General features: G+C 39.0%; 2 protein-coding genes across 2 annotated transcripts in view; both read left to right on the forward strand.

The window, feature by feature from the left end:
• SGPP1 (sphingosine-1-phosphate phosphatase 1) overlaps nt 1-26,863 on the forward strand; it is a 61,491-nt gene that overhangs the window by 21,179 nt on the left and 13,449 nt on the right. The window contains exon 2 of the mRNA XM_069092014.1: nt 23,217-23,306. Within this exon, the coding sequence (XP_068948115.1) occupies nt 23,217-23,306 (90 nt within the window). The remainder of the gene's footprint in view (nt 1-23,216; nt 23,307-26,863) is intronic.
• The window catches only part of WDR89 (WD repeat domain 89), a 66,541-nt gene continuing 62,904 nt past the window's right edge, over nt 23,227-26,863 (forward strand). The window contains exon 1 of the mRNA XM_069092021.1: nt 23,227-23,306. The gene's annotated coding sequence lies outside the window, so the exon portion shown is untranslated. The remainder of the gene's footprint in view (nt 23,307-26,863) is intronic.

Raw genomic sequence — 26,863 nt, forward strand, 5'->3', positions numbered from 1 at the left:
TTTAGCCTAGGGGCAGGGAAGATCTTTAAAATTTACATTCGCATTACACCTCCTAATCTTGGTTGTATTGGCTTTGTACAAAAACTTTTCAATTTAATGTAATCAAAATTATCCATTTTGCATTTCATAATGTTCTCTATCTCTTGTTTGGTTATAATTTCTTCTGTTCTCAGTAAGTCTGACAGGTAAACTATTCCTTGCTCTCCCAGTTTGCTTATAGTATCAGCCTTTATATCTAAATTGTGTACCCATTTGGACTTTATTTTGGTATACAGTGTAAGATATTGGTCTATGCCCAATTTCTGCCATACTAGCTTCCAGTTTTCATCAAATAATGATTTCTGATCCCAGAAGCTGGAGTCTTTGAGTTTAAAATATATGTGTTTTTAAAGTGTTATATAAACAAAAACTTATGAATAATAATCTCCATCTATTTGCTACATTTTAATGATTAACAGAATGATTATTTGTTAACACAGAGCTGAACATTTAAAACATTTAAAAACATCCAGTGTTGGATGCTAACTTTATTTGAAACCAAAGACTATATTTTAATTAGCCAGAGTATCCCGTTCAGTTATTGGCACCACATTTTAGGAAGGACATTGATAAGCTGGAGAACATCCAAAGAAGGTTACTAGGATGAGATCATACCTGAAGATGTTTAGAAGAAAGCTGAAGAAACTAAGGATGTTTAGAAGACTAATAAAAGGACACCATTGTTGTTTTCACATATTTTAAGGGCTTTTTGTAGAAGAAGGATTAGATGTATTATGCTTGGCTGTGGAGGGTAGAACCAGGAGTAATATTGTTGTTTTTCCTATATTTTTTTTTAAAGCAGTTGGGGTTAAGTAACTTGACCAAGGTTACACGGCCAGTTTTTTTGTGTGGGTGTTAAGTATCTGAGGCCAGAACCGATCCCAGGTCCACCCGACTCTGGAGCTGACGCTCTTACTCACTGCGCCACCTAGCTGCCCCTTTCCTATATTTTTCAAAGAGGACCAATGATACCAGGGTGATATCTTGACTTTTGAGTGAATTGTATTTAAGTGAGGCAGAATTGCACAGTCATCAGTCTCATTATTTCTTCCAAAGTCATCAATGTCCAGTGGCAAGACAAAAGTCAAGATGACTGGTGATGGCCTGGGATGCAGTGGGTGACCTTGACATCTTCAATGTCTGATTAAGATCTAAGCACTTCACAGGTCCTGCTTCAGCCACGTTCTTAGCATTTGAAACAAATTGTTCTCATCTGCCTATTCTGCCAAGTGAAGTCTCCACATACTTGGGGTAAACATTCCCCTAACTCACAGATGGGTTTGAGGTCTGTTGGTTACTCAAACTGGTTTAGTTCCTCTGCCAAGATGGTTTACTGAGGTGTGGCGGCTATGTATACTGCAACTTCTTGGGGTTTGGGGAACATGCAGGGAGGACTTAGGACTTTTCAGGGCTGCATATCCACCTTTGGTGTCCATCTATCACCCAACTGTCACCTGTGGCTCTAAGAAGCTGTAGGTATAAGCAAAGAGGAAAATTTAGGATTGTGATAAGGATAAATTTTCCCAACAATGAGAGCTCTGCAAAAGCAGAATAGTTGCTTTGGGAGTTAATGGGTTCTTCTTCATTGAAAGTCTTGGACCAAAGGCTAGATGACCACTTGCCAACCTCAGTTCAAATCCTGCCTCCAACCATTACTATTTGTGATTTGAGGGCAAGTTATTTAACCTCCTTGGGCCTTAATTTCCTTATATGTAAAATGAGGAGTAGACTAGTTGGCCTTCCAGTTCTGGAGCTTTGGTCTTACAGTCCTCCAACAGGAGGAATTTAATTACTTGCAGTTGAATAATTGAATGAATGAGTAATCTTATATTCCACTACTTCAAGGATGCCCAATTTCACTGATGTGGATAATACCTCCATTGATGGCAGGTCATAAACCAGAATCACAGAATTTGAGAGCTAGCAGAGGGACCTCTGCAGCCAGCTATATCTGAAAGGAATCCCTACTTTATAGCATACTCAGCAAGTTGTTTTTCAGCCCGTGTCAAGCTCTCCAAGGATGAGAGACCCACTATCTCTTTAAGTAAACCTCTAGATGGTTTGTGTTCTTTAAACCATTTCTGCTTTTGGGGGATAACTCTAATGGTAGTTCTTTCCCTCTGAAGTTAAACCTAAATTTGCCCCTCTCTCCCCCACCCCCGCCACTTTTTTTGGGCAAAGAAAGTTACAAGCAATTTTGACTTTACTCATACAGGACCTGCATTAATGACCCCATTGTTAAATATAAATAGAATAAAGTATTTGATTAGTTTGAAAAAAAAAAAACTGAAGGAAGAAACTGCCAAGTAACAGAAAAGAAATGGGAATAGCCAAAAAGGAAAAAAGGGGTTGATGAAGGCTCACTTCATATTAATCCAACTGTGCCTCTTTCCCTTAGTACCCTTCTCTTGGAACATGGAAACTTCCTATTCTGGAAAGAGCTAGATTTGTTCTATAGTACCATTTATATACCTTGAAAATTCATTAACTATTCCTGACCTATCTCCTTCCAGCAAGTACCCCAAGAGCCTGGAGTGCTGCTCTCTGAACTTCAGATTAGGTTTGTTCCTACTGCACTGCAAGTAGAGTTACATAGTATCCTATAGGACAGTTCTATAAAATGGTGACCTATGGGGTAGTCTCTATTTCTCTATCTTTTTAAGTAGACCAAGGAGAATAGACTCAGAATAAGCCATAGTAAGCTTGTTTTAGGAACTTCCACTAATCTTACAGCCAGGAAATCTACCAGGGTACCTTTGTAGAAGTAGTCAGTACTGAATGGGAAAAAGCATTTCTAGTATAGGATGGGACTTTGGAAGATGCTTACAAGGCATGGGGTTCCCTCTCTATACTCCTCCCCTTCGTATAGGTAATTTTTATTAAAGAAGGCCTTCTGACCTATATCAACAAGTATCGCTGCTAGATTAATACTTAACCAATCTGTAACCTTATATTGTAGTGTTTATATAAAGTTATATTGTGTATTCCTACAGAATCTAATCTACTACTTGCCTAATAGTTTGGGTTTTTAAAAAAATTTCTTTGAAAGAGAACCAGCCTAATGCATGAATCAAAACTACACTTTTTCAGGACTGTAGTTTAAAAATGCTATTTTGGGGCGGCCAGGTAGCGCAGTGAGTAAGAGCACCGGCCCCAGAGTCGGGATGACCTGGGATCGAATCTGGGCTCAGATACTTAGCACCACACCCAGAAATAAGTGGCCGTGTAACCTTGAGCAAGTTACTTAACCCCAATTGCTTTAAAAAAAAATGCTAATTTGAATTCTTATGCTATACTGACTAAATTATTTATTTCAAATTTTCTCAGTAAATTTAATATTTGATTTTCCTGCTTTCATCAGCTTAAATGTCCCATCTATAATTTAAAATTCTGTTAAATATAATAGAAAACTGTAATGTCTGAGTTTAGTGACATAAGAAAGTACCATCAGCAAAATTTTCATTTGTGGTTTATCAAGTTTTAATTTCACTTGTTTTATGCTTTTAGTATGGGAAGTTTGATAATATTTGACATAATGGTAAATCTAGGCCACAGAAACAAAATTAAGAAGCCCCTTCCCTGAAGGGGCTTGCATTCTAATAGGAACCTATACAATCTATAAACAGGTAAGTATTTACTCCATAATATTCAAGGATATTCTCTGTTTTCACTAATACACAGTAACCAGGATTCATTTTTTTCTTAAATGCATAGAATGAATATGTTTTAAAATTACTGTAAATTTGAATCCTAACTGGAAATGCTAATTCTAATAAGTCTTTTGCTAATATCTAGTGCAACTTTACAATAATTAGATTTTTTTCTAAATTTGTTGGAAGTTATTTTGAACTATTAATTCTTAGTAATTAGTCCTTATAAGATCCCTTTTAGTAATAACATTGTGGTGTTATGTTTCTATATTATTGGAAATAAAAAACAAGTTTGAGTCAAGGAATCAAGGGTCCTGAGTGCCTTTTTTGTCCCTGCAGTTAGCATATGTGGAACTGGGGCCCCCTAGTGGTCAACAGTACTATTGGTTTAACTTTGTTTCGATGGTTAGGCCTATGAGGAAGTCGCAGGCTTTGGCCTTCTTACCCAGAAGTAGCTTCTTACCAGAAGCCTCCATTGTAGGTGTGGGAGCCCCAACCTGAACTAAGAAATCTGAGATGTTTTTTCTTTGCTTTGGCCTTTTTGTGCTCCTGTAGCCCCACCAGAAGCCTGATATATCCAGGAGAATTATCTCATCAACAGGATATAATTATCAACAGGAGCTACATTAGAAATTCTCACTATTCCAGATCCAAGATCCTGCCCTTGTTTTTCCTGTGCCAGGATTACTCCTAGATGTTGGAAAGTATTAGAATAACCTAGAAACCAGAATTCATTTGGCAACTAAAACCTTGAAAGCACTATATTTGAAATCAGAGGACCAGTGCTGGAAAACTCTACCCTTATGTCCAAACTGTGCCACTTGTCTGTTTGACTTTGGGAAAGTCATTGGGTCCCAGTTTCCTCAGCTATAAAATGACCAGGTTAGATTAGAAGATCTCTAATGTCCTTCCTAGATGTAAAATTATGATACTAAAATCCCTTGCTATGTAATTATATGATTTTATACGTCATCCCCTGAAAAAAACAATTCTTACTCATTTATTTTTGAGAAGAATTCTGTAGATTTTGTTAGAGGGATTCTTTAAATGTCATTTATTTATTCTCGGATTGTGAAATTGAAAAGAAAGTTTTGAAAAGTGGGTCAGGTACTGAAAGTGAACAAGCTGCTTAAATGCAGAGTTGGCTAAAAATGAATTTGGGTTTTGGCAGCTTTGTAATTATGACCCAAAGACTGCAGTTTCTGTGGTGATAGGCTTTGTTTCATTCACGAATTCTACTTTTCCCCCCCTTTATCTCAGTACTTTTAAAATAAGTCAACACAATTAATATTTAAGTGGACTATGGTGTAAAATGGTGTACTCAAGTGGATATTTGATCTAATTAGATTGGGATGCAGATTACAACCCAACAATGTCTGCTCAATGTGTATATTCCGTTTTTTTTCGGGGGGAAGGTAGGGCAATTGGGGTTAAGTGACTTACCCAAGGTCACATGGCTAGTAAGTGTTAAGTGTCAAGAGGCCAGATTTGAACTCAGGTCCTCCTGACTCCAGGGCCAGTGCTCTATTCACTGCGCCACCTAGCTGCCCCCAATGTGTATATTCTTGCCCACTTATTGTTCAGTCTTTTTTCAGTTGTGTCTGACTCTTCATGACCCCATTTAGGGTTTTCTTGGCAAAGATACTGAAGTGGTTTGCCATTTTCTTCTCCAGTTCTTGCCCACATCCTCCCATAAATCCATCCCAGGAGATACACCCAACATGCTGAAGACCATACTAGTTTTCTCCTGACACTGAAAGGTAAACAGTGGATCATTCAAATTGTCTTCCTGTCATTGCACCCAGTATCACCCACCCGTTGTCTTTCTCAGTCTTACAAATGTATGATTTCCTGATGACATCCTTTAATATGCTGTTCTTAATCAAATTTCTTTATTTTTAATATATTTCTACCTGCTCTCACCACTATGTACCTTTCCTCTCCCCTCTATGTAGTACTCAATTTCCGTTCTTTAGAAATCATTGTGTTTCATGTCCCACAACCAATCAATGAACGCTGCTTAGAATATTGCTGCTAAAAAGATAGCCCTCAGGGTGACTAGGTGGCACAGTGAATAGAGCACTGGCCCTGGAGTCAGGAGGACCTGAGTTCAAATCTGGCCTCAGACACTTCACACACACACACACACACACACACACACACACACACACACAAAACTAGCTGTGCGACCTTGGGCAAGTCACTTAACACCAAATGCCTTACAAAAGGCAAAAAAAAAAAAAAAAGATAGCCCTTTAGTTATGGGAGAAGTTTGGAGTTAATAAAAGAGCTTTGCAGTTTCTCCTGAAGGCAATCTAGCCTGTTCTCTGCCAGGTTAATTCTGGGCTCAGTTCATTGGCATTTGTACTGTTTGTCCCAGATATAATACTGATGGACCAGCTCTATAGGTCGTCCTATACAACTGCATCCATCTAGGCGATAGACATTCCTTATCTGCTTGATTTTATTTCCTTTATGGATAATTATATTAAACTCTTTTGAGTGGCTATGGTTACCTTTCCTTGAGGTTCTGCCGATTTCCAGGACTTGATGAGATCAGCCATTTGTCATCTGCAAATAAGAGAATCACAGTAGTTAATGCTTTTTGATGAACATGTGTTTCTGTTTTATACCTCACCTGGTGCTTATGATCAAAGAGTTAATGAACAAGGGTTTTTTTTATATCTTTCAAGGAATTTTGAATGATATTAATGTCTGGGTGAAGAAATATTTTGTTAGAAGTAAATTTTTGAGATGGCATTTTGCTCTACTAAATCTAAAGCTTTTTTAAAAATTTAATACATAATTACAGTGTGATCTTGTTTTCTTTACATCTTTCAGTCAGTTATGTGCATGCAACAATGTGCTCTATTGTTGAATATTGCTGTGGGAAACCTAACCAGATTTTAAAATTTGCTACAGAAAATAGCACACCCTCCTCCTCTCCATTATGTTCATAAGATGCAAATAAGAACAAAGTGATGAGAAGACAAAGTATCTCTAATTTTTTTAAAAAGCAGATTATTTATTGTTAGTTTCATAGGTTTCATGAGTTCGTGTCTTTTAAATAGTTTTTTTTAATCAGCTCTTCCCAAAAAACTATATCATGCTAGCTAATCTTTTTAGAATCTATGTAATAAGTACTTGGCTTTCTTAATCAAGAAAATATTTTGCATACCATGCAGGGGATATGTTTAGAGAGTTAGCCTAGATTTAGGACTAGACTAAAGTTGGCACATATTGGCTGTAGGACTTTATGCAAGTCACTGAAGCTCTATAGCTCTCTCTCTATTAGTTTTGTAGCTTTCTAACAACTTTTAAGTTTGCATATCTGCACTTTGTTTAAAGAAGTTTCCTCAAACTAATGCTGAGTGAGGAGAGCAGAACCAGGAGAACTTTGTACATAATTACAGACACAGCGTATCTGTGATGACTAACCTTGATAGACTGGGCTCCTCTCAGCAATGCAAGGTTATAAGACTCATGATGGAAAAGGGATATCCACATCCAGAGAATAGAACTACAGAGGGGCAGAGTCAAGATGGCAGAGTGAAGCAGGACTTCCCCGCTGCTCCAGCTTCCACCTTTGCCAATCCATGTAAAAAGGGGACCCTAAAAAAACTTTGGAGCTGCAGAACCCACAAAATGACACAGAGAAGCTAACCTCCCGCTGAGGACAGCCCGGCAGGCTGGCAGGAATCGGCCAGCACAGCGCTCTGGAAACTGAGCCCAGCCCCACCAAGGCTTTAGCCCCAGGGCGGGCCTGACCAGCCACCAGCCTGAGGGACTCCAGATCAGCAGCAGCTGTGGCCATTTCTAGATTATTCAACACATAGATGTGAAGGACAAAAAGAGAGGTCAGTGCAGTTTGGACTTTGGGACCCAGTAAGTGGGAGGGCGTGGCTTTTGCCCCCGGTGTGATAAGCCTCTGAGACACTGGCACAGTCAGCCAGCACCACTGGGCAGCTTCAGCTGCTGGCCTGCAAAATGTAGAGGGACCAAGCACCAGTCTGAGGGGTAATCGCTCTTGCTTTAACCTGCTTGGATTTGGATTACAGTCTAGGGTGGGAGTCCTGGGGTGCATGTCCAGCTTGCCAGAGCATGTGGAGACCTCAGAGAGGGCACCCATCTAATACCTCTGGCAGCTGGGAAAACTCCAGTGTTCAGGACGAAAGCTCCCCTGTCTGGTGGCAGAGTCCTACTGTGGCAAAAAGCCCAGGGGTCACGTGACTGAGGGGTGACATGACCAGGCAAAGGAAACAAAAAAGACAGAAGATTCCAAAGTTAGACGCCTATTTTGGGGACAGAAAGAAGCAAAGCATGTAACAGGAAGAAGACAGTGAAGTCAGAACTCCTGCACCAAAAGCTTCAAAGGAAAACATGAGGACCTTACTAGAGGACCTTAAGCAGATAAGAGAAGTGGAGGAAAAACTGGGAAGAGAAATGAGAACAATGCAAGAAAATTATGAAATGAGAGTCAACAGACTGACTGAGGAAAATAATACCTTAAAAAATAGACTAACTGAAATGGCAAAAGAGGCTCAAAAAGGCAATGAGGAGAAGAATGCCTTAAAAAGCCAAATTTGCCAGATGGAAAAAGAATCTCAAAAACTCACTGAGGAGAATCATTCCTTCAGAATTAGATTGGAGCAAATGGAAGCTAATGACTTTATGAGAAATCAAGATGCTATTAAACAGCTTCAAACAAATGAAAGAATAGAAGGCAATGTGAAATATATCATGGGAAAAGCCACTGACCAGGAAAATAGATCCAGGAGAGATAATTTAAAAATTATTGGACTACCTGAAAGCCATGATCAAAGTAAGAACCCAAAAAGAAAACTCCTAGGAATGTTATAGCCAGGTTCTGGAATTCCCAGATCAAGGAGAGAATATTACAAGCAGCCAGGAAGAAACAATTTGAATATTGTGGAAACACAATCAGGATAACCCAGGATCTGGCAGCTTCTACACTGAGGGATCGAAGGGCTTGGAATATGATATTCCAGAGGTCAAAGGAGCTGGGATTAAAACCAAGAGTCACCTATCCAGCAAAAGTGAGTATCATGTTTCAGGGGAAAATATGGTCATTCAGGGAAATAGAGGACTTTCAAGCATTCTTGCTGAAAAAACCAGAGTTGAATAGAAAATTTGACATTCAGATACAAGAAGCAAGAGAAGCATGAGAAGGTAAACAGGGAAAAGAAATCATAGGGAACTTATCAAAGTTGAACTATTAACATTCCTATATGGAAAAACAATAATTGTAACTTATGAAACTTTTCTCAGTAGTTGAAGGAAATAGAAATATATATATATATACATATATATATGAGAGTATATGGCCATATGAATACATATGTGAATGTGTGTATATATGTTTATAGGTATACACAGAAAGAGGGCACAGGACCAATTTAACAGGAAGGGATGATACTTAAAAGGTGAAATTAAGAAGTGAGAGGGGAATATGAGAGGAGATAGGGAGAGACAGAATGGGGTAAACTATCTCATATAGAAGAGGCAAGGGAAAATGGTTACAATGGAGGGGAAGAATAGGAAGGCAAAAGGGATGGGTCAACCTTATTCCCATTGAATCTGGCCCGGGGAGGGAATGAAATACACACTAAATAGGGTATCTCACCCTACAGGAGAGTAGGGGGAAGGGGATGAGAGGAGGGATGATGGAAGGGAAGGCAGCCTGGGGGGGAGGGAAGTTGGAAGCACCCACTTTTGAAAAGGGACAGGATCAACGTAGAGAATAGAACAAGTGGGAGGTGGGATAGGAGGGAGAGAAATATAGTCAGTCTTTTACAATATATCTACTATGTTATTGTTTTGCATTAGCCACACGTGTACAATCTATACTGAACTGCTTATCTTCCCAGTAAGGGTGGGTGACAAGGGAGGAAGGGAATGAATCTGGAATTCTAAGTTTTAAAATAAAATATTAAAAAAAAAAATATATATATATATATACTATTATTAATACTATTTTACATGTAATTGGGAAAGAAGATATACAGGCACTGGGGCATAGAGATCCACTGGAAAAGTCGAAGGGGGTATAGGAGAAGATATGGGAGAGAGCAGATTGGAGGAGGGGATATCCTGTGGGACTGCTGTTTTGGGGTGGTGGGTAGGGGAAAAACAGGGAGAAAATTAGTAACTCAAAATCTGGCGAAAATGAATGATGTAAACAAGAAGTTCATAAAGCATTTGAAAAAAAAAGTCTGAATGCAGATTGAAGCAAACTACTTGCTCTCTCTTTTGTGTTTTGTTTTGTTCCTTCTTTCTCATTGTTTACTCCATTGTTTATAACTCTTCTTTACAATTTGACTAATGTTAAATGCTAAGGTATTTGTAAAACCTGTATCGAACTGCATGCCACCACGGGGTGGGGAGAGGGGGGAGGGGGGAGGAGAGGGAGCAGGAAAAAATTTGGAACTCAAGGGATTGTGGAAGTGAATGCTGAATTTACTAAAAGTAAATAAATTTTTTAAAAAATTTCCTCACCAAAAACTCTCTACAAAAATTGAATCACAGATATAGATGTGAAAAAAAGTTTTGAATAGAACTAAAAGTGGTAATAGTTCTTCATTTTCATCTATTAGGTAAAATCTTAATACAATGTATCAGAACTTATAAGTTTATAGTAAGGGCCAATGGGACTTTGTAATGTATTTATGGAATAAATGAAGAATCTTTTAAAGATGTGATCTAAAAAAAAATCTTCACTGAAGAAACTCTGGAATTTGCTTAATTTCCCTCAAAAAATAAAGTTATAAAAATGATGTTACTTGTAAACATGAATCAAATTTTACTCTAGTTTTCATAATATTAAACATGTCTTTAAAATAGTTATAACTTAGAGCTATCAATATCTGTATTTTCATCATTCATTTGACGATTTAAAGTCAAAATTGTATAAGAGATCCAAAATGAGATCTCCTTTATTCTGATCTTTGCATTTATTTTCCTCAGTTTTATATTAAGGTGGCTAAATTCAGATACATAAGAATGCAGGTTTGTTTTGTTTTAACTTCTCTGTCACTGGCTTTACATTTGGAATGCAATTTTTAAAATGTGATTAGAGTTTTTGAGAATTTTAGAAAATTTTTCCTTATTTAATATTTTAAAGGTTGATCTTGGCAAAGAAAATCAACACATTTCTTTCTTTTATAAAGGCTAGAATTTAATGAACAAGCAATTATAATATATTTAATAACTTCTTTTTGGTGGGGGAGAGGTTCTGTTATGGATCTGAGATTCCACTGGTGTGGGAAATGGCTTGCTTCTGTAGTATTACTCAACAAGGCATCACTAATGCTACTCAACAAGGCACTTCCAGGAGTTAGAACTCTTAAAAAGTTGACAGGACGGGCAGCTTGATGGTGCAGGAAATAGAGCACTGGCCCTGGACTCAGGAATACCTGAGTTCAAATCCGGCCTTAAGACACTTAACACAAAAACTAGCCGTGTGACCTTGGGCAAGTCACTTAACCCCAACTGCCCTCCAAAAAGCAAAAAAAAAAGTTGCTAGGAGCACTCTCAAGTTAAGTGTTTTATCCATAATTTTATACATACATACACACACACACACACACACAAGCCTGCTGGATTAGGACTTGATCCAGGTTTCCTGACACCATGGTCAGACCTCCATTATACCATGCTGTGTGTGTGTGTGCGCACGCGTGTGCGTGTGTGCACATGTGTGTGCCTGCACAGGTAATGATTAAAAAATAATTGTTCAAGAAAAAGACATAAAAGATGATGTCACAGTTTTATGACTAAAAAAGATGGGCTACTCATAGTGAAAGGAAGGTCACATGTTCCATTAGCAGGTACTTAATGTTAAAGGATCCAGGAGAAGGCCCCCAGAACACTGAATGGACCTTCTATGTGGGAGGATTTAGATAAGGCAGGATAGGTTGTGTTTTCCATTGTTGTAGGAAGTTCCTCTCCTTGATGATATCAAAATCAATCAAAGTATTGAAGAAATCCTCATTTGGTATGCTGCTTCTCTCTGTCTCTCTCATTCTCGTTCAGAATTCTCTCTGTCATTTACATTTTCTGTCTTTGTGTGTGTGTATGGTAACAATTAGATATAAGATTTTTTTCTCCAAATTTTTGGTCTCTTCTCTACAGTATTTTGAGAATTGATCCCCTAACATCTTCAAAATGATCCTGTTACCAGCATGGACCTCTTCCATATATATTTTGTCTAATTCTGCTGTTCTTCCAGTCTTCCAGGCCAATGCTTCAAGTTGATAAGTACATTCAGATGTAATGACTTTTTCTTTAGTGCCATTTCACCTTCCTCATATAGCACATGAGAAATTGTTATCTTAAGAGTCCAAATATGGTGCTTCCATGGTCACTGATGGTGAAAAATGTTTGTGTTATGAATATTTTAAGATGTAAACCAATTTTTGTCTGCAAATTGTTTACCTTCTCACTTCATTTCTCAATGATTTAGAGATGTTTTGGCATAGGGGAGTTTCTCATCAAGCTTTCTTTGGACTTGTTTTTTCATCCACTACTTCTTGCTTTATTTATGAGGTAATTAACACTGCCCATGCTTCTTCCATTATTCTAAACCTGTATTGCTCTGGCTATACATCACCCAGCTTGGCAGGGAGACCAAGTGTTTGCTAGATGAGGACTGTCTCATCAATGCTATCTTTGTTGTGGCAATTAACTTTTATAGACTAAATTTCTTTAGAAAGTGGTGAGGTGACAGAACCCACAAAATGACACAGAGAAGCTAACCTCCCGCTGAGGACAGCCTGGCAGGCCATCAGGAATCCACCAGCACAGAGCTCTGGGAGCCCAGCCCAGCCCCCAGGAGCTGGAGGGTTTAGCCCCAGGGTGGATCTGACCAGCCACTGGCTGGAGGGACTTCAGATCACCAGCAGCTGTGGTGGTTTTCAGAATTATCAACACGTAGATGCCAAGGACAAAGTGAGAGGTCAGTGCTGTGTGGACTTTGGGATCCAGTAGTTGGGAATGCCGTTGGCCTTTACCCCTGGGGTGAGAAGCTGCTGAGGTGCCATTGCCCTGCAGCTGCCCCCACATGGCAGATTCAGCTCCTGGCCTGCAGAATGTAGGGGGACCAAATGACCAGTCTGAGAGATAATCACTCTTGCTTTAACCTGCTTGGATCTGGATTGCCACCTATGGTGGAGGTCCTGCGGTATGTGACCAGCTTGCCAGAGTGTGTGGAGGCTTCAGAGAGGGCACCCAACTAATACCTTCGGCAGCTGAGAAAACCTCAGCATTTGGGACGAAGCTCCCCTATCTGGTGGCAGAGTCCTAATGTGACAAAAAGCCCAGGAGTCAAGTGATTGAGCAGGCAAAGGAAGCAAAATAAACAGAGCAACCCAACTTTACACTTCTATTTTGGCGACAACAAGGATCAAAGCATGGAACAGGAGGAAGACAGTGAAGTCAGAACTCCTGCACCAAAAGCTTCAAAGAAAAATATGAGCTGGTTACAGGCCATAGAGGACCTAAAGAAGCAAATAAGAGAAGTGGAGGAAAAATCGGGAAGAGAAATGAGAATTGACGCAAAAAAATTATGAAATGAGAATCAACAGACTGACTGAGGAAAATAACACCTTAAAAAACAGACTAACTCAAATGGCAAAAGAGGCTCAAAAAGGCAATGAAGAGAAGAAAGCTTTAAAAAGCTGTATTTGCCAGATGGAAAAAGAATCTCAAAAGCTCACTGAGGAGAATCATTCCTTCAGAATTAGACAGGAGCAAATAGAAGCTAGTGACTTCATGAGAAATCAAAATGCTGTTAAACAGATGCAAACAAATGAAAGAATAGAAGGCAATGTGAAATATCTTATTGGAAAAACCACTGACCTGGAAAATAGATCCAGGAGAGATAATTTAAAAATTATTGAACTACCTGAAAGCCATGATCAAAGAAAGAACCTAGAAATCATCCTCCAAGAAATTCTCAAGGAAAACTGCCCTGATGTTTTAGAACCAGAGGGCAAAAGAGAGGTTGAAAGAATCCACCAATCACCTCCTGAAAAAGATCCCAAAAAGAAAACTCCTAGGAATATTATAGCCAGGTTCCAAAATTCCCAGATCAAGGAGAGAATATTACAAGCAGCCAGGAAAAAACAATTTGAAATATTGTGGAAACACAGATGACCTAGGATCTGGCAGCTTCTACACTGAGGGATTGAAGGGCTTGGAATATAATATTCTGGAGGTCAAAGGAGCTGGGAATAAAACCAAGAATCACCTACCCAGCAAATCTGAGTATCGTGTTTCAGGAGAAAATATGGTCATTCAGTGGAACAGAGGACTTTCACATATTCTTGCTGAAAAAACCAGAGTTGAATAGAAAATTTGACATTCAGATACAAGAAGCATGAGAAGCTAAACAGGGAAAAGAAATCATAAGGAACTTATCAAAGTTGAACTATTTACATTCCTATGTGGAAAAATGATAATTGTAACTGATGAAACTTTTGTCAGAATGAAAATAGTTGAAGGGAATAGAAATGTGTGTGTGTGTGTATTTCTATATCGGAGGGTACATAGGCATATCAATATATATGTGAATGTGTGTATATATGTTTACAGGTATACATAGAGGGCACAGGACCAATTTAATAGGAAGGGATGATACTTAAAAGGTGATATTAAGAGGTGAGAGAGGGATATAATGAGAGGAGATGGGGAGACAGAATGAGGTAAACTATCTCATATAGAAGAGGCAAGGGAAAGTGGTTATAATGGAGGGGAAGAACAGGAAGGCAAAACCTTGAATTTGGCTGAGGGAGGGAATGACATACACACTAAATAGGGTATCTCACCCTACAGGAGAATGGGGGGAAGGGGATGAGAGGGGGGATGATGGAAGGGAGGGCAGGCTGAGGGGGAGGGAAGTTGGAAGCACCCACTTTTGAAAAGGGACAGGATCAAAGTAGAGAATAGAACAAGTGGGAGGTGGGATAGGAGGGAGGGAAATATAGTCAGTCTTTTACAATATATCCACTGTGGAAATGTTTTGCATAGCTGTACATGTACAACCTATACTGACTTGCTTATATTCCCAGTAAGGGTGGGTGACAAGGAAGGAAGGGAATGAATCTGGAATTCAAAGTTTTAAAATCAAAGGTTTAAAATATATATACTGTTATTAATACTATTTTACATGTAATTGGGAAATAAAATATACAGGCACTGGGGCAGAGAGATCCACCATGTCCGACTGGAAAAGTCGAAGGGGGTATGGGAGAGAGAATATTGTAAGAGGGGATATCCTGTGGGACCACTATTTTGGGGTGGTAGGTAGGGGAAAAATGGGAAAAAATTCTAACTCAGGGCGGCCAGGTAGCACGGCGAGTAAGAGCACCGGCTCCAGTGTCGGGATGACCTGGGGATCAAATCCAGGCTCAGACACTTAGCACCCACCCAGAAACACCTGGCTGTGTAACCTTGAGCAAGTTACTTAACCCCAATTGTTTAGGGGCAGCCAGGTGGCTCAGCAAGTAAGAGCACTTGCTCCAGTGTAGGAATGACCTGGGGATCAAATCCGGGCTCAGATACTTAGCACCACACCCAGAAATAACTGGCCGTGTAACCTTAACCCCGATTGCTTAAAAAAAAAAATTTGTAACTCAAAATCTGGTGGAAATGAATGATGTAAACCAGAAGTTAGTAAAGCATTTGGAAAAAAAAAAAAAAGAAAGTGGTGAGGTGGTCACTTGTGTCTGTTGTTATATTAACAATTTATAATTTTTCAGCATCGGTAGCTTATTTAAATAGGTCATATTCGAGTTGCCTCAGTTGTGTGTCATAGTTTCTCATTTTTATTCTTCTTGTTGATTGTGATTTTTGCTGTAATAGCTCAGTGGGTGAATGGTATGTAAATAGCTTATTTAAAAACGATTCCTTGCTTTCTTCCAGCCACAGTTCAAGTGCCACCTCCTACAAGAAACCCATTTTAATTTCCCCTAACTAATGCTCCAAAAAAATATTTCCCTTACGTTGTATTTATGTTATGTTTACTTTTCTTTGCATGTATTGTTTCCACCATAGAATGTAGGCTTCTCAAGAAGAAGGATTGTTTCACCTTTGTCCGTGTGGCCCTAGCAGTATAGCATAATTCCTGGCACATAGCAGGTTCTTAATAAATGTTTGATGAATGAATTCATGAAGAAATGACTCATATTAATAACCATTTGTTGCCCATCCATTAAAATATAAACTATTTCATGGTGGGAAGGAGCTTGTTACTTTGTGCCCTCCTTGTCCAGCATTTCCTGACTTTCTTCTTATAGAAAATATTCCTGTTATAATTGTGTGATATAGTTTACAAGTCATTGGACTCTGGTTTCATTTTCCTGCAGTATGGGGCACCTAGGTGGTATAGAGAATGTCATACATATATATACACACACATATACATATATATATATATGAGTGTTGGACTTGGAGTTAGGGAGAACTGAGTTCAAATTCTACCTCAGCTCTGTGACCATGGGCAAGTAACTTAATCTCTGGCTACCTCAGTTCCTCATTTGTAAGATGGGGATAATAATAGCACTTACTTCACAGGGTTGTTGTGAGGATCAAATGAGATAACATGTGTAAAGCTCTTTGTAACCTTAAAGCACTATATAAATGGCGATGGTTATTATTATGTTTTGCTTTCCTCCCCTTTGCCAAATGTCCCCTAAAATCATCAAGTATCGAAGTATTTGTTAATTTAATTTGGAAGGTCTTATTTATTTCTTCATAGTATTTCTTTACCTCTTCATCCTCTGCTGTAGATTCTAGTCATTATCTTCTTGTTAAAATTATCTTCATAGTGTTCTTTATACAACTGCTTATCGTTTTTATTTATTTATTTATTTCCTTTTAGTTTCCAACATTCAATTTCACATTCCCTTGAGTTCCAAATTTTCTCCTCCTCTCCCTCGCCCTTCTTCCCCCCATGGCAGCTTGCATTTGGATATAAGTTCTACAAATCCCTTCACATTAAACATTATTCAAGTCGTAAAGGGGAGTTATAACCAATGGAGTGAATAATGAGAAAGAAGGAACAAAACAAAACACAAAAGAGAGAGAGAGAGCAAGTCGTTTGCTTCAGTCTGCATTCAGACTCTGTAGTTCTTTCTCTGGATGTGGATATCCCCTTTCCATCATGAGTCTTTTGGAGTTGTCTTATAACCTTACATTGCTGAGAGGAGCCTCAGTCTATCAAACTTAGTTGTCACAGATACGATGTGTCTGTAATTGTGTACTGCTGTCCTCACTCAGCATCGGTTTATATAAGTCTCTCCAGGTTATTATGAAGTCTGTCTGCTCCTCATTTCTTATAGCACAATAGTATTCCATTACATTCAATTACCACAACTTGTTTAGCCATTCCCCAGTTGATGGGTATCCCCTTTATTTCCAATTCTTTGCCACCACAAAAAGCTGCTATAAATATTTTTGTGCATATGGGTCCTCCTCCCACTTGTATGATCTCTTTGAGATACAGCTCTAGAAGTGGTATTGCTGGGTCAAAGGATATGCATATTTTTATAGCCCTTTGGGCATAGCTACAAATTGCTCTCCAGAATGGTTGGATCAATTCACAACTCCACCAACAATGCATTAGTGTTTTTCCTGTTTTGTCATCTTAGCCAATGTGACCAATGAGATGTGGTATATCAGAGTTGTTTTGATACAATTGTTTATCTTAAGAAGGATTACAATATGAGATAACCAAGTGACCAATGAAATTGTTTCTTGTTGTCTTTGGACACATTAAAAAAAAGGTTCCACTAAGTCCTTTATTTATCTCTCTAAATAGAATCTGTGAACCAACCTTCCATTTAGCTCCTTTTTTCTTCTGTAATTAGTACTGTACCTGACAATAGTAAGCACTTAATACTTATCAGTTGATTGCTTTCATTTATATTGAGAATGTCAAGTTTGATAGGATTGCAGTGCTATGTTATGTCATTGGTCATTAGACAAGAATCTCACACTGAGAGTACCAACAGCCAAATTAAATATTTGTAGATGTGACTCTAAGCACACTTTGCCCTCAGGGTGGGCTGTCATATTTTTCTTCATTTTGTAAGGTGTCAGGAATAACCTATTGATAATACTCTTTTCTATACTTAAGTGTGCTAGTCATCAGAAAGCAGACATACTCTGTTCTTGGGACTATGCTCTGTGACCCATGACCAAAAGGAGAGGATTCTGGATTCTTGAAAACTTACGCTTGCATAGAACAGGCTCTGATAGATTTTTGATTACATGAAATGGCTTTGAGTATGAGACCAGGAACTAAAGAAAGGCTGATTTAATTATTGAATAAATATAAACCTGGACCAGTCAGCCCAGAAATATATCACTCAAGTAAGAATCTAGGGAAAAATCAGCAAGGGACAAACTGATGGGAGGGAAGTAGATAAGTAATCAAATGTTTATTCAAGTTGATTCAGTTGCTTTTACAATTAATAAGACACATTCTTAGGCTTTCTTCATGATTGGCCTTTGTTGTGTGCAAAAATGTTCCTGATTTCATTTCTAGTTTACTGCAAACAATGGTTCCTAAGGAATGTTTTGTATTTAGCATATGCCGGAGATTTCCCTTCTATCACCTGAACAACAAAACTGGTACACAGATATGTAGTAGAAGAAATAGCAGAAAGTTCTAATGAATTCATTAAGCGGTTGGTTGCCACTTGATTACTTATAATGGAAAAACATCCTTTAGTAGTGATTTACTAGTCTTACATGAAACATATTCTGAATGCAGAAACACTGAAGTAGGGGTGGCTAGGTAACACAGTGATTAGAGCACCAGCCCTGGAATCAGGAGGACCTGAGTTCAAATCTGGCCTCAGACACTTAACACTTACTAGCCGTGTGACCTTAGATGAGTCACTTAACCCCAATTGCCCTGCTTTCCCCCCTCCACAAAAAAAAAAAAAAAGTAGAAAGAAACCTGAAGAAAAATTTACTGATATTAATTCAAGTTTGGCTTTTTACCCTTGTTTCCTTTTTCTCTGAGTTCTAAATCTACTTCTTCTGTGGAATTTACAACTCTCCTTGGTTTGAATAACATCTTATATGATTAAATATATTTTTAGAGAAGATCTAATTTCTAATTGACCCAAAGAATAAATAAAAAGAGCATTAAGGTCAAACTGTGTAGCTAAAATTGAATTACTGCAATTAGTTTTTATTAAAGTCACCTTTAGTTTGGCATCAGACCATAGAGTAATAGGGGTTTTTTGTAAGTGATATAATAGGGCAAAAAATACTCCTTGTCCATTTCATTTCTAGTTTAACTGTCCTGGACTAGTAATAGCAAGATCTTCTCAAAGAGCTGTATAACATCATTTGGTATAGATCCTTTCAAATAATTAGAAGTATCAAAAGTTCCTTCTTGAATGACAAACTTATTGGAGCTCTCAGTTGGTAATAATATTTAACAAAATACTTTTACATGTATTATTATGTTTTATCTTAACTATTATATTTTATCTTAACTCTGTCAGGTGGGTAATAATATGAATATATAAATTAATAATATGTAGCACTTTAGGGTTTGCAAAATACATTATATATGTTAACCCATTTGATTCTTACAACAACCCTGGGAGGTTAAGTGCTATTTACCCCCCTATTTCTCAGGTGAGGAAACTGAGGCAGTCAGAGGTTAAATGACTTGCCCAGGGTCACACACCTACTATGTGCCTAATGCAGGATTTGAACTCAGGTCTTCCTGACCGCAAATTCTGTACTGTCCACTGCACTATCTACTTCTGTGGAGGCAAAGAAGCAGTCATTTATCTAAAATCACATAGTTGGTTTTTTATTAAATAGATTCTGTTGCTCCAAGTCTTCATCCACTGGACCACATAGCCTCTCTCATCTGGTAAGGTTTCTTAGAGCCTAATTTACCTTTGGAGTGCGATTAGAGTGTATATATAAACATGTATACAAATAACTTGTTCAGTGATTTTACTGGAATAGTTCTATTTCCCACAGGTGCATCCATTCATTTCCTCTTACCCTGTTTAAATTCTTATCCATGTCTTTCTGTAAAGTCTTCGTAAGAGAGCTATTGAAATCACTGGAGCCTTTCTCAGGGTATGTAGCTCATTTCTAGTTTTCTCCGAATGTGAATATAAGGGACCTCTAGGTCCCATACAAACAACCAATGTACAATAAAGATATTGGGTATAGCATAGTGTCTTATTTTATCCCACAGAAAAAGCATAAAATGCAGAAGATGCACAGGAGCCCAAGAACAGATAGATATATAGAAAACATTTATGGTACTCAACCCATCAGTTCCCCCAAGAGAGGAATTTAATTTGAGGTTTTTATTGGGACATCCCTCTGACATCAACCTATTAATCAATATTTCCTAAGTTCCTTCTATGCACCAGGCATTGTGCTAAGCACTGGGGATAAAAAAAAAAAAACAGGCAAAAGGATGTCCCTGTCCTCATAAAGCTTACAGTCTAATGGGGGATATAACATGCAAAGAAACTACATACAGCATAAATAAGAAATAATTAAGAGGGAAGGTGCTAGAATTAAGAAGAGTTCTGAAGGAGATGTTGGGACTTATAGGAAGCCAGGGAAGTCAGTATGTGGAGTTGAGGAAGGAGAGCATTCAAAGCATAGGGGATAGCCAGAGAAAATTCCCACAGCCAAGAGTGTGGAATTTGTGGAATAGCCAGGAGGCCAGAGTCCCTGGATCAGACAGTTTGTGACAAGGAGTAAGGTGTAAGAAGACTAGAAAGGTAGAAGGGGGCTAGGTTATGAAGGACTTTGAATAAAAATGCAGTGTTTTGTATTTGATCCTGAAGGCAATACAGAGCCACTGGAATTTATCGAGTGGAGGCAAGGGAACATGATCAGACCTGAGCTTTAGGAAAATCACTTTGAATATAGGATGGATTAAAGTGGGGAGAGATTTGAGGCAGGCAGACCCAAAAGTAAGCACCTGTAGTAGTCTAAGCATGAGGTAATAAGGGCCTGTACCAGGGTGGTACCTGTGTCAGAGTTGAGAAGAGGGTATATTTGAGAGATATTACAAAGGTGAAATTGACAGGCATCGGTAACAGATTGGATGTGGGAGATGAGAGATAGTGAGGAGTCCGGGGTGACATGGAGGTTGTGAGCCTGAGGGCCTGGGAGGATGGTATGTTGCCCTTGTAATAGAGAAGTTAGGAGGAGGGGAAGGTTGGGGGAAACATCATGAGTTCTGTTTTGGACACATTGAGTTTAAGATGTCTACTATTATACCTACAGTTTGAGATGTCTTAAAGAGGCAATTAGAGATGCAAGACTGGAGATAGGTAGGGGCAAGATAGGTAGTCTTAAATCCATAGGAGTTGATGAGATCACCAAGTCAATAAGTATAGAGGAAGAAGAGAAGAGGGCCCAGGACAGAATGCAGAGACACCCGAGAACGTTAATGTGATCTAGATGAGGATCCAGCAAAAGAGAGGAGTGGTCAGATGGGCAGGAGGAGAACTGGGAGAGAGGGGTGTTCTGAAAATCTAGAGAGAGAAGAAAGTATCAAGGAGGAGAAAGGTGATCAGCAATGTCAAAGGCTGCAGAGACATTCCAGTGAAGCCCTTATTCCCACAAAGTCCAACATATACAATCTCACCAAGTATTGTACCACACCATAAACGAACTTTGAGGGACTGTATTGTCAAAGTAGCACATGGAGTTTGCTACCCATGTTGGATGCCATGCTGTAACTCTTGATGTTTCCCTTTTTTTGAGGTACATTCTGAATCAAAAAATTTTCTTCTCTCTTGAATATCTAACTCTTGAACTTGGGGTTGCCCACAAGGTAATTACCAAAGCTAGTGCTATTCAAAAAATTTCCCTCCTCTGCTAAAGTTCTTGCTTCTAGAATAATACTGCCTAGGGAATCCAAAAGCCCCCATCTCCATCTTTGGTCACTACAAACATTGTTCTTCAATTTCTGATATGCTAAGAGATCACACATCTGTTTTCCTCTACCATATGCTTCTAAAGAAAATCCATGTTGCCTGATTACTACCAACTATTGAGTCTGTTGTCAGGATCTTTCCTCTCAAGCATGTACTTCTTTTGCAAGGCACCATTTTGGGATAAATCCTAAACCTCCACCTCCTGTTTCTTCAACCCCCACCAAAGGGGTCTAGAGAGAGGAACCAACTATTAGCTCACTTTTACAGAGCACAGGAAGTGGTGGTTCCTCTGATGAGAATTCATTCTCCTAACCCTTAGGCTTCTCATCATGTCTAATGCAGTCCTGTCCACTGATTAACACACCTCTCCCCTACTGCACTTTATACTCTCATTTCTGTTAAATAGTTGCTGTTCCAGAAAATCAAATTTTAGTGCTTTGAGGCACAGTGGTCCATGAAGGAGACATTTTGGAATAGCTCTCTTTCACTTTAGGTGACAGAGTTGGATAAATTTTGAACCTAGAATCAGGAAGACCTGAGTTCAAATTGGGCCTCAACTTATTGGCTTTGTGACCCTGGACAAGTCATTTATCCTCTGTTAGTCTCAATTTCTGCATCTGTAAGACAGGGATAATACTAGCACCTGCCTTCCAGTACTGTTGTGAGGATCAAATTGGAAAATATTTGTGAAGTGCTTTGCAAACTTTAAAGGGCTTTAGAAATGCTATTATTGTTATTATTAACTTGGGGAGACTCCAGCAGTTGTCGTCACCTTCCATGTTGCCTATAAGATACACAATTCTTAGGCACTACTTAATTCAAATTAACAGGATTTTTTGAAGACCCAGAGTTCCTATAGCTGAAGGAGATGATACTTACTCTCAGACATAGTTAATACAAATTCAGTTAACGAGTTAGTTTCATCAGATTGATTGGGAAGCTCATCCCATTGAACAAGGACTGCTCTAATCAATCCTTCCACACACCTCCATGTTTTTAATGATGTTTTTTATGATTCTTATGCTATGTAAGTAATTATGAATAATATCTATGGTTTACTTATGTCGTATCCCACCTGAGGCATTATAGACAAGTGCCTGTGATTAGGCAAATCCCAGGGGTAGGAGGAGTACCCATCTGTGCCTGGAACCAAGGAGAAAGCATCTGTGTTAAAAGGAGGGAAAGTATAAACTTAGAAGCCAGGTCAGATTATCTGAAGAGCACCAGAATCCAAAGGCTGACATGAACATATAGAGTTGTTAGTGGGTTAAAAATCCAGACCTGGGAAATCAGTTAGGAAGCCAAGATGCCATGAGTACCAAGGGACTGAGCCATTTTTATGTCATAGCCCTACAAGATTCCTCAAAGTTGAATCTTCTTATTGTGCTGGTTTATTTTCCTTGTCCCCTCCTAAGGCTGATCAGCTAGTATGATCTGGAGCCTTCCTAGGAACACATGTTAAAAAAGAGTTGGTTTCTACTTACTTTACATCATAGAATACCAGAACATTTACTATGTTAAGCTCAATTCAAATTAAATATTTTTTTCCCTTTTCCCTCTTTAGTATCCTCTTATGTACGGACTGGTTGTTGCCACCTGCTGGTGTTCTCTGGTTTGCCTAAGTAGAATTTACTTGGGAATGCACTCCATTCTGGTAAGGAAAATATTGCCCTTCATACCTCTTATAAGACGTCTTGTAAAGTTAACAGAGAATTTTATTATGATTGTGTGCACCCCAAAACTGTGTGCAACAGAAATCCTTACCCAAATAATGCTCAGAGATTTCTCAAGGTAGGAAGCAGAAAAGATGGTTATTTACGATATCTAGAGAAGGCTACCCTCCTGACAAATGGTCAGGGAGAAGAAGCAATTTACAAAAGGAAATGGCAAAAGTTACAAAGCCCTAATTTGGAATTCCCCCCCACTCCCCTCCTGACCCCTTTCTTCCATTGGCTGGAAGTTAGCAGCAATCTACCTCAAGTTCCAGAACAAGGAAACAGTAGATCACCCAATGTACATTTGAGAAAGCACTTCTGCCCTTATTTGGCATATCTTGTGCCGAGGTGGCAATGCAGAGGGTCTCCATTGTTCTAAATCCCAGATTCCTGCAAGGTCAGGTGACCTCTAAACTTAAGCCTAGTGGATGCTGAAGCCACTCTAGATTTGATTTTTCAGTATGGGGAAACTTCACTGCAAATTATCCCTCACATGATGATAAACTCATGTGAAATCTAAATGGGAAAATAATTTGTAATTCTTCTAATTTTGTTTTCCAAAAATATCTACATATAGAGCAGCTTGCCAAGATTTATATACAGTAATTAAAATCTTTTCCCTTCACTAAACAGGTTTCTGAACAAGTGATGGAAATACCTTTTAAGTCAATCAGTAGTTATACTTCAATCTTGCCAAAGTTTTAAAGAAAATTTGACTTACATAATTTTAAAACAAATCTAATGGGAACATATGCTTGGATATCCAAATTTTTTTGTAGGCTAAAGCAACTGAATGAAAATTTAAAGTGAAAAAAAATAGGAAAAGAAGAAAAGGCACTTTTTTGATACTTGTATATCTGCCTTGTCTCATTTAGAATATAAACTTCTCAAAGGTAAAGACTTTAGCTTTTTATATGTTATGGATAGTCAAGTATTTGTTAGTAACAGTCAATCAATATCAGTTGGGGAAGGGTAATGCCTGTGAATGAGGAAGGGATTTTAACACTCCCCTTCCCCTACAGACATCCCCCCTAAGTCTTCTAGATTTTAACTCTCTTTTTTATTCAAGTCTTACCCTGATCCAGTTGACTTAGAATTGCAATGTTAAAGGAAGCCCTGACCTCAGTGATTAGCTGAAAAAGTGAGCCCAAAGTATCATGATACTTTTTAAAATCTCATTTCAGGTGCTGCTAATTTGGCAATAGTTCATTACTTTCTCTAGTTGGTGAGAGATTTTATGTAACTTTGCAACTGCATGCTCTCTGTCAGTCAGATAGAGCATCAGGTGATTGAGTAGGGGAATCTAAAGTTGGATTGCTGTGCTTTCTTTACTTCCTCTGCTTGCTCATGTTGCCACTCAGTTGCTTGACTTTTGAACTCTGCCACAGTAGAACTCTCCTTCCAAAGGGGAGCGCTTTGTCCCAAATTGCTGGGGTTTTTGCAGCTGCCAGAGCTATTGGGGGGGGGGAGGCGCCATCTCTATAGCCCCCACAAGCTCTGGCTCACTGGTTACACACCTCAGGACCACCACTCAAGATTGTGATCTAGATCCATGCAGGTTAAAGCAAGAGTGATTACCCTCTGAATGGTCGCTTAGCACTGCTACTATCTGCCGGCCAGGAGCTCTGAAGCAGCTATGGGGAGGCTGCACGGCTGCTGCACCTCTGCCAATTCTTGCTCCAGGGGCAGAGGCTGGACTGCACCTCCATCCCTCCCAGTACCAACAGAGTTCTACACTGACCTTTTACTTTTTCTTTGGCATTTATGGGTTGATATTTCTGGAAACCACCTCAGCTGCTGGTGCTAAAATCACAGGCTCATGCAGGGCTGTGCTCCCAGCGTGCTGCAATGAACCCTTCCTGCTGGCCTAACAGGCTGTCTTCAACAGGAGATTTGTTTCTCTCTGTCACTTTGTGGGTTCTGTAGCTCTAAAATTTGTTTAGAGTCATATTTTACAAGTATTTGAGGTGGTTATGGGGGTAGCTCACAGAGTTTTCCTGCTTCTATACTGCCATCTTGGCTCCAACCCCTGTAGCAGCAAGCACCCCAGCGTTCCCCAGGGTGGCTGCCCCTACAGGTTCTTAGATCTGCTTTGATAAAGGAAAGCAACTCAAAATGGGTTAACAAGCTTACTTTAATCAGTCAAATATGTATCGTTTACCTAGTTCAGGGGAAAAAGGTCAGCACCCCGAACTTCAGAATATACAGACAGAATTATCAAGACAGAGAAACAGACAGGTTTCCAAACTGTCCAACCATTATATCCATACCAAATCAACATCTGGGTATTTCAAAGCCAAGGGGGGGGGGAGGGCTTCTCAGAGTCTCATCTGATCAAATCACAGAACACTTCTCAAAGTGAGCCCCCAAAACAAAGCTACACATCAGGGCTTATATAGCCTTCTCCTGGCTCAGAGAATGTAACAACCTTATTGACCCACTGGCCAATCAAAAAGTATCTTCTGAAAAACAAGCCTCCCACCCCAGGCTCCAGGTGCACTTTAGCCTAGGGGCAGGGAAGATCTTAAAAATTTACATTCCCATTACACCCCCCTCTGTTTAGTTTTTAAAGTTTTTTACAATTTGTCTGAGCTTAGCTTTCAAGCCTAATAACACATTACTTCCATTCAGATAAATCCATCTCTGTGCTTTGGCCCTGGCTGTTTCCCATGCCTGTGAAATGTACTCATTTTCTTCTCTGCCTCTTAGAATTGTTTTTTCCTTCAAGTCTTAGCTCAAATGCCACCTTCTACATGAAGCCTTTCCTGATTCCCCCACTTGCTGGTTCCTTCACTCCAAATTACCTTCTATTTTGTACATATTTTTCATCTCTCTGGCTAGGTCCTTGTCGCCCCAACTTAGGTTATAAAATCCATGATGATAGGGACTGCTTTTGTTTTTGTTTCCCAGGCACCTAGCTTAGTGCTTGGCATATAGGATGTGCTTAATAAATGTTTGTTAAGGGGCGGCTAGGTGGTGCAGTGAGTAAGAGCGCCAGCCCCAGAATTGGGAAGACCTGGTATTGGTTCCGGCCTCAGATACTTAACACCCACACAAAAAAACTGGCCAAGTTACCTTGAGCAATTTACTTAACCCCAACTGCTTAATAAAGAAAAAAAATAAATGTTTGTTAATTGAGTGGTTGTAGTATTTCTTTAAATTTAACAGACATTTATTAAGCACCTATTATGTGGTAGGTCCTATTCTGGACACTGGGAGTATGAAAATTAAATGATCTCTATCCTCAAAGAGTTTGTATTCTCCTTTAAATTTTGAATTGCAAGGTAGTAATTATAATAACAACTTTTTATATAGCACATTGAGGTTTAGACTTTTAGAATTTACAAAGGGATTTCCTTACAGCTGTGTGAAGTAGGTCCTGTAAATCTCATCCCCAATTTACAAGTGGGAAAACTGAGGTTCTGACCATCTTCCCCCTTTTACTATTCAAGGTCAGTTCTGCAGAACAGTCTATCATTCAGAGCTATTGTTTCTT

Source organism: Petaurus breviceps, unplaced genomic scaffold (genome assembly GCF_028583685.1).
Source record: "Petaurus breviceps papuanus isolate PSGF00001 unplaced genomic scaffold, PetGlider_PUasm1.0 189, whole genome shotgun sequence".
NCBI lineage: Eukaryota > Metazoa > Chordata > Mammalia > Diprotodontia > Petauridae > Petaurus > Petaurus breviceps.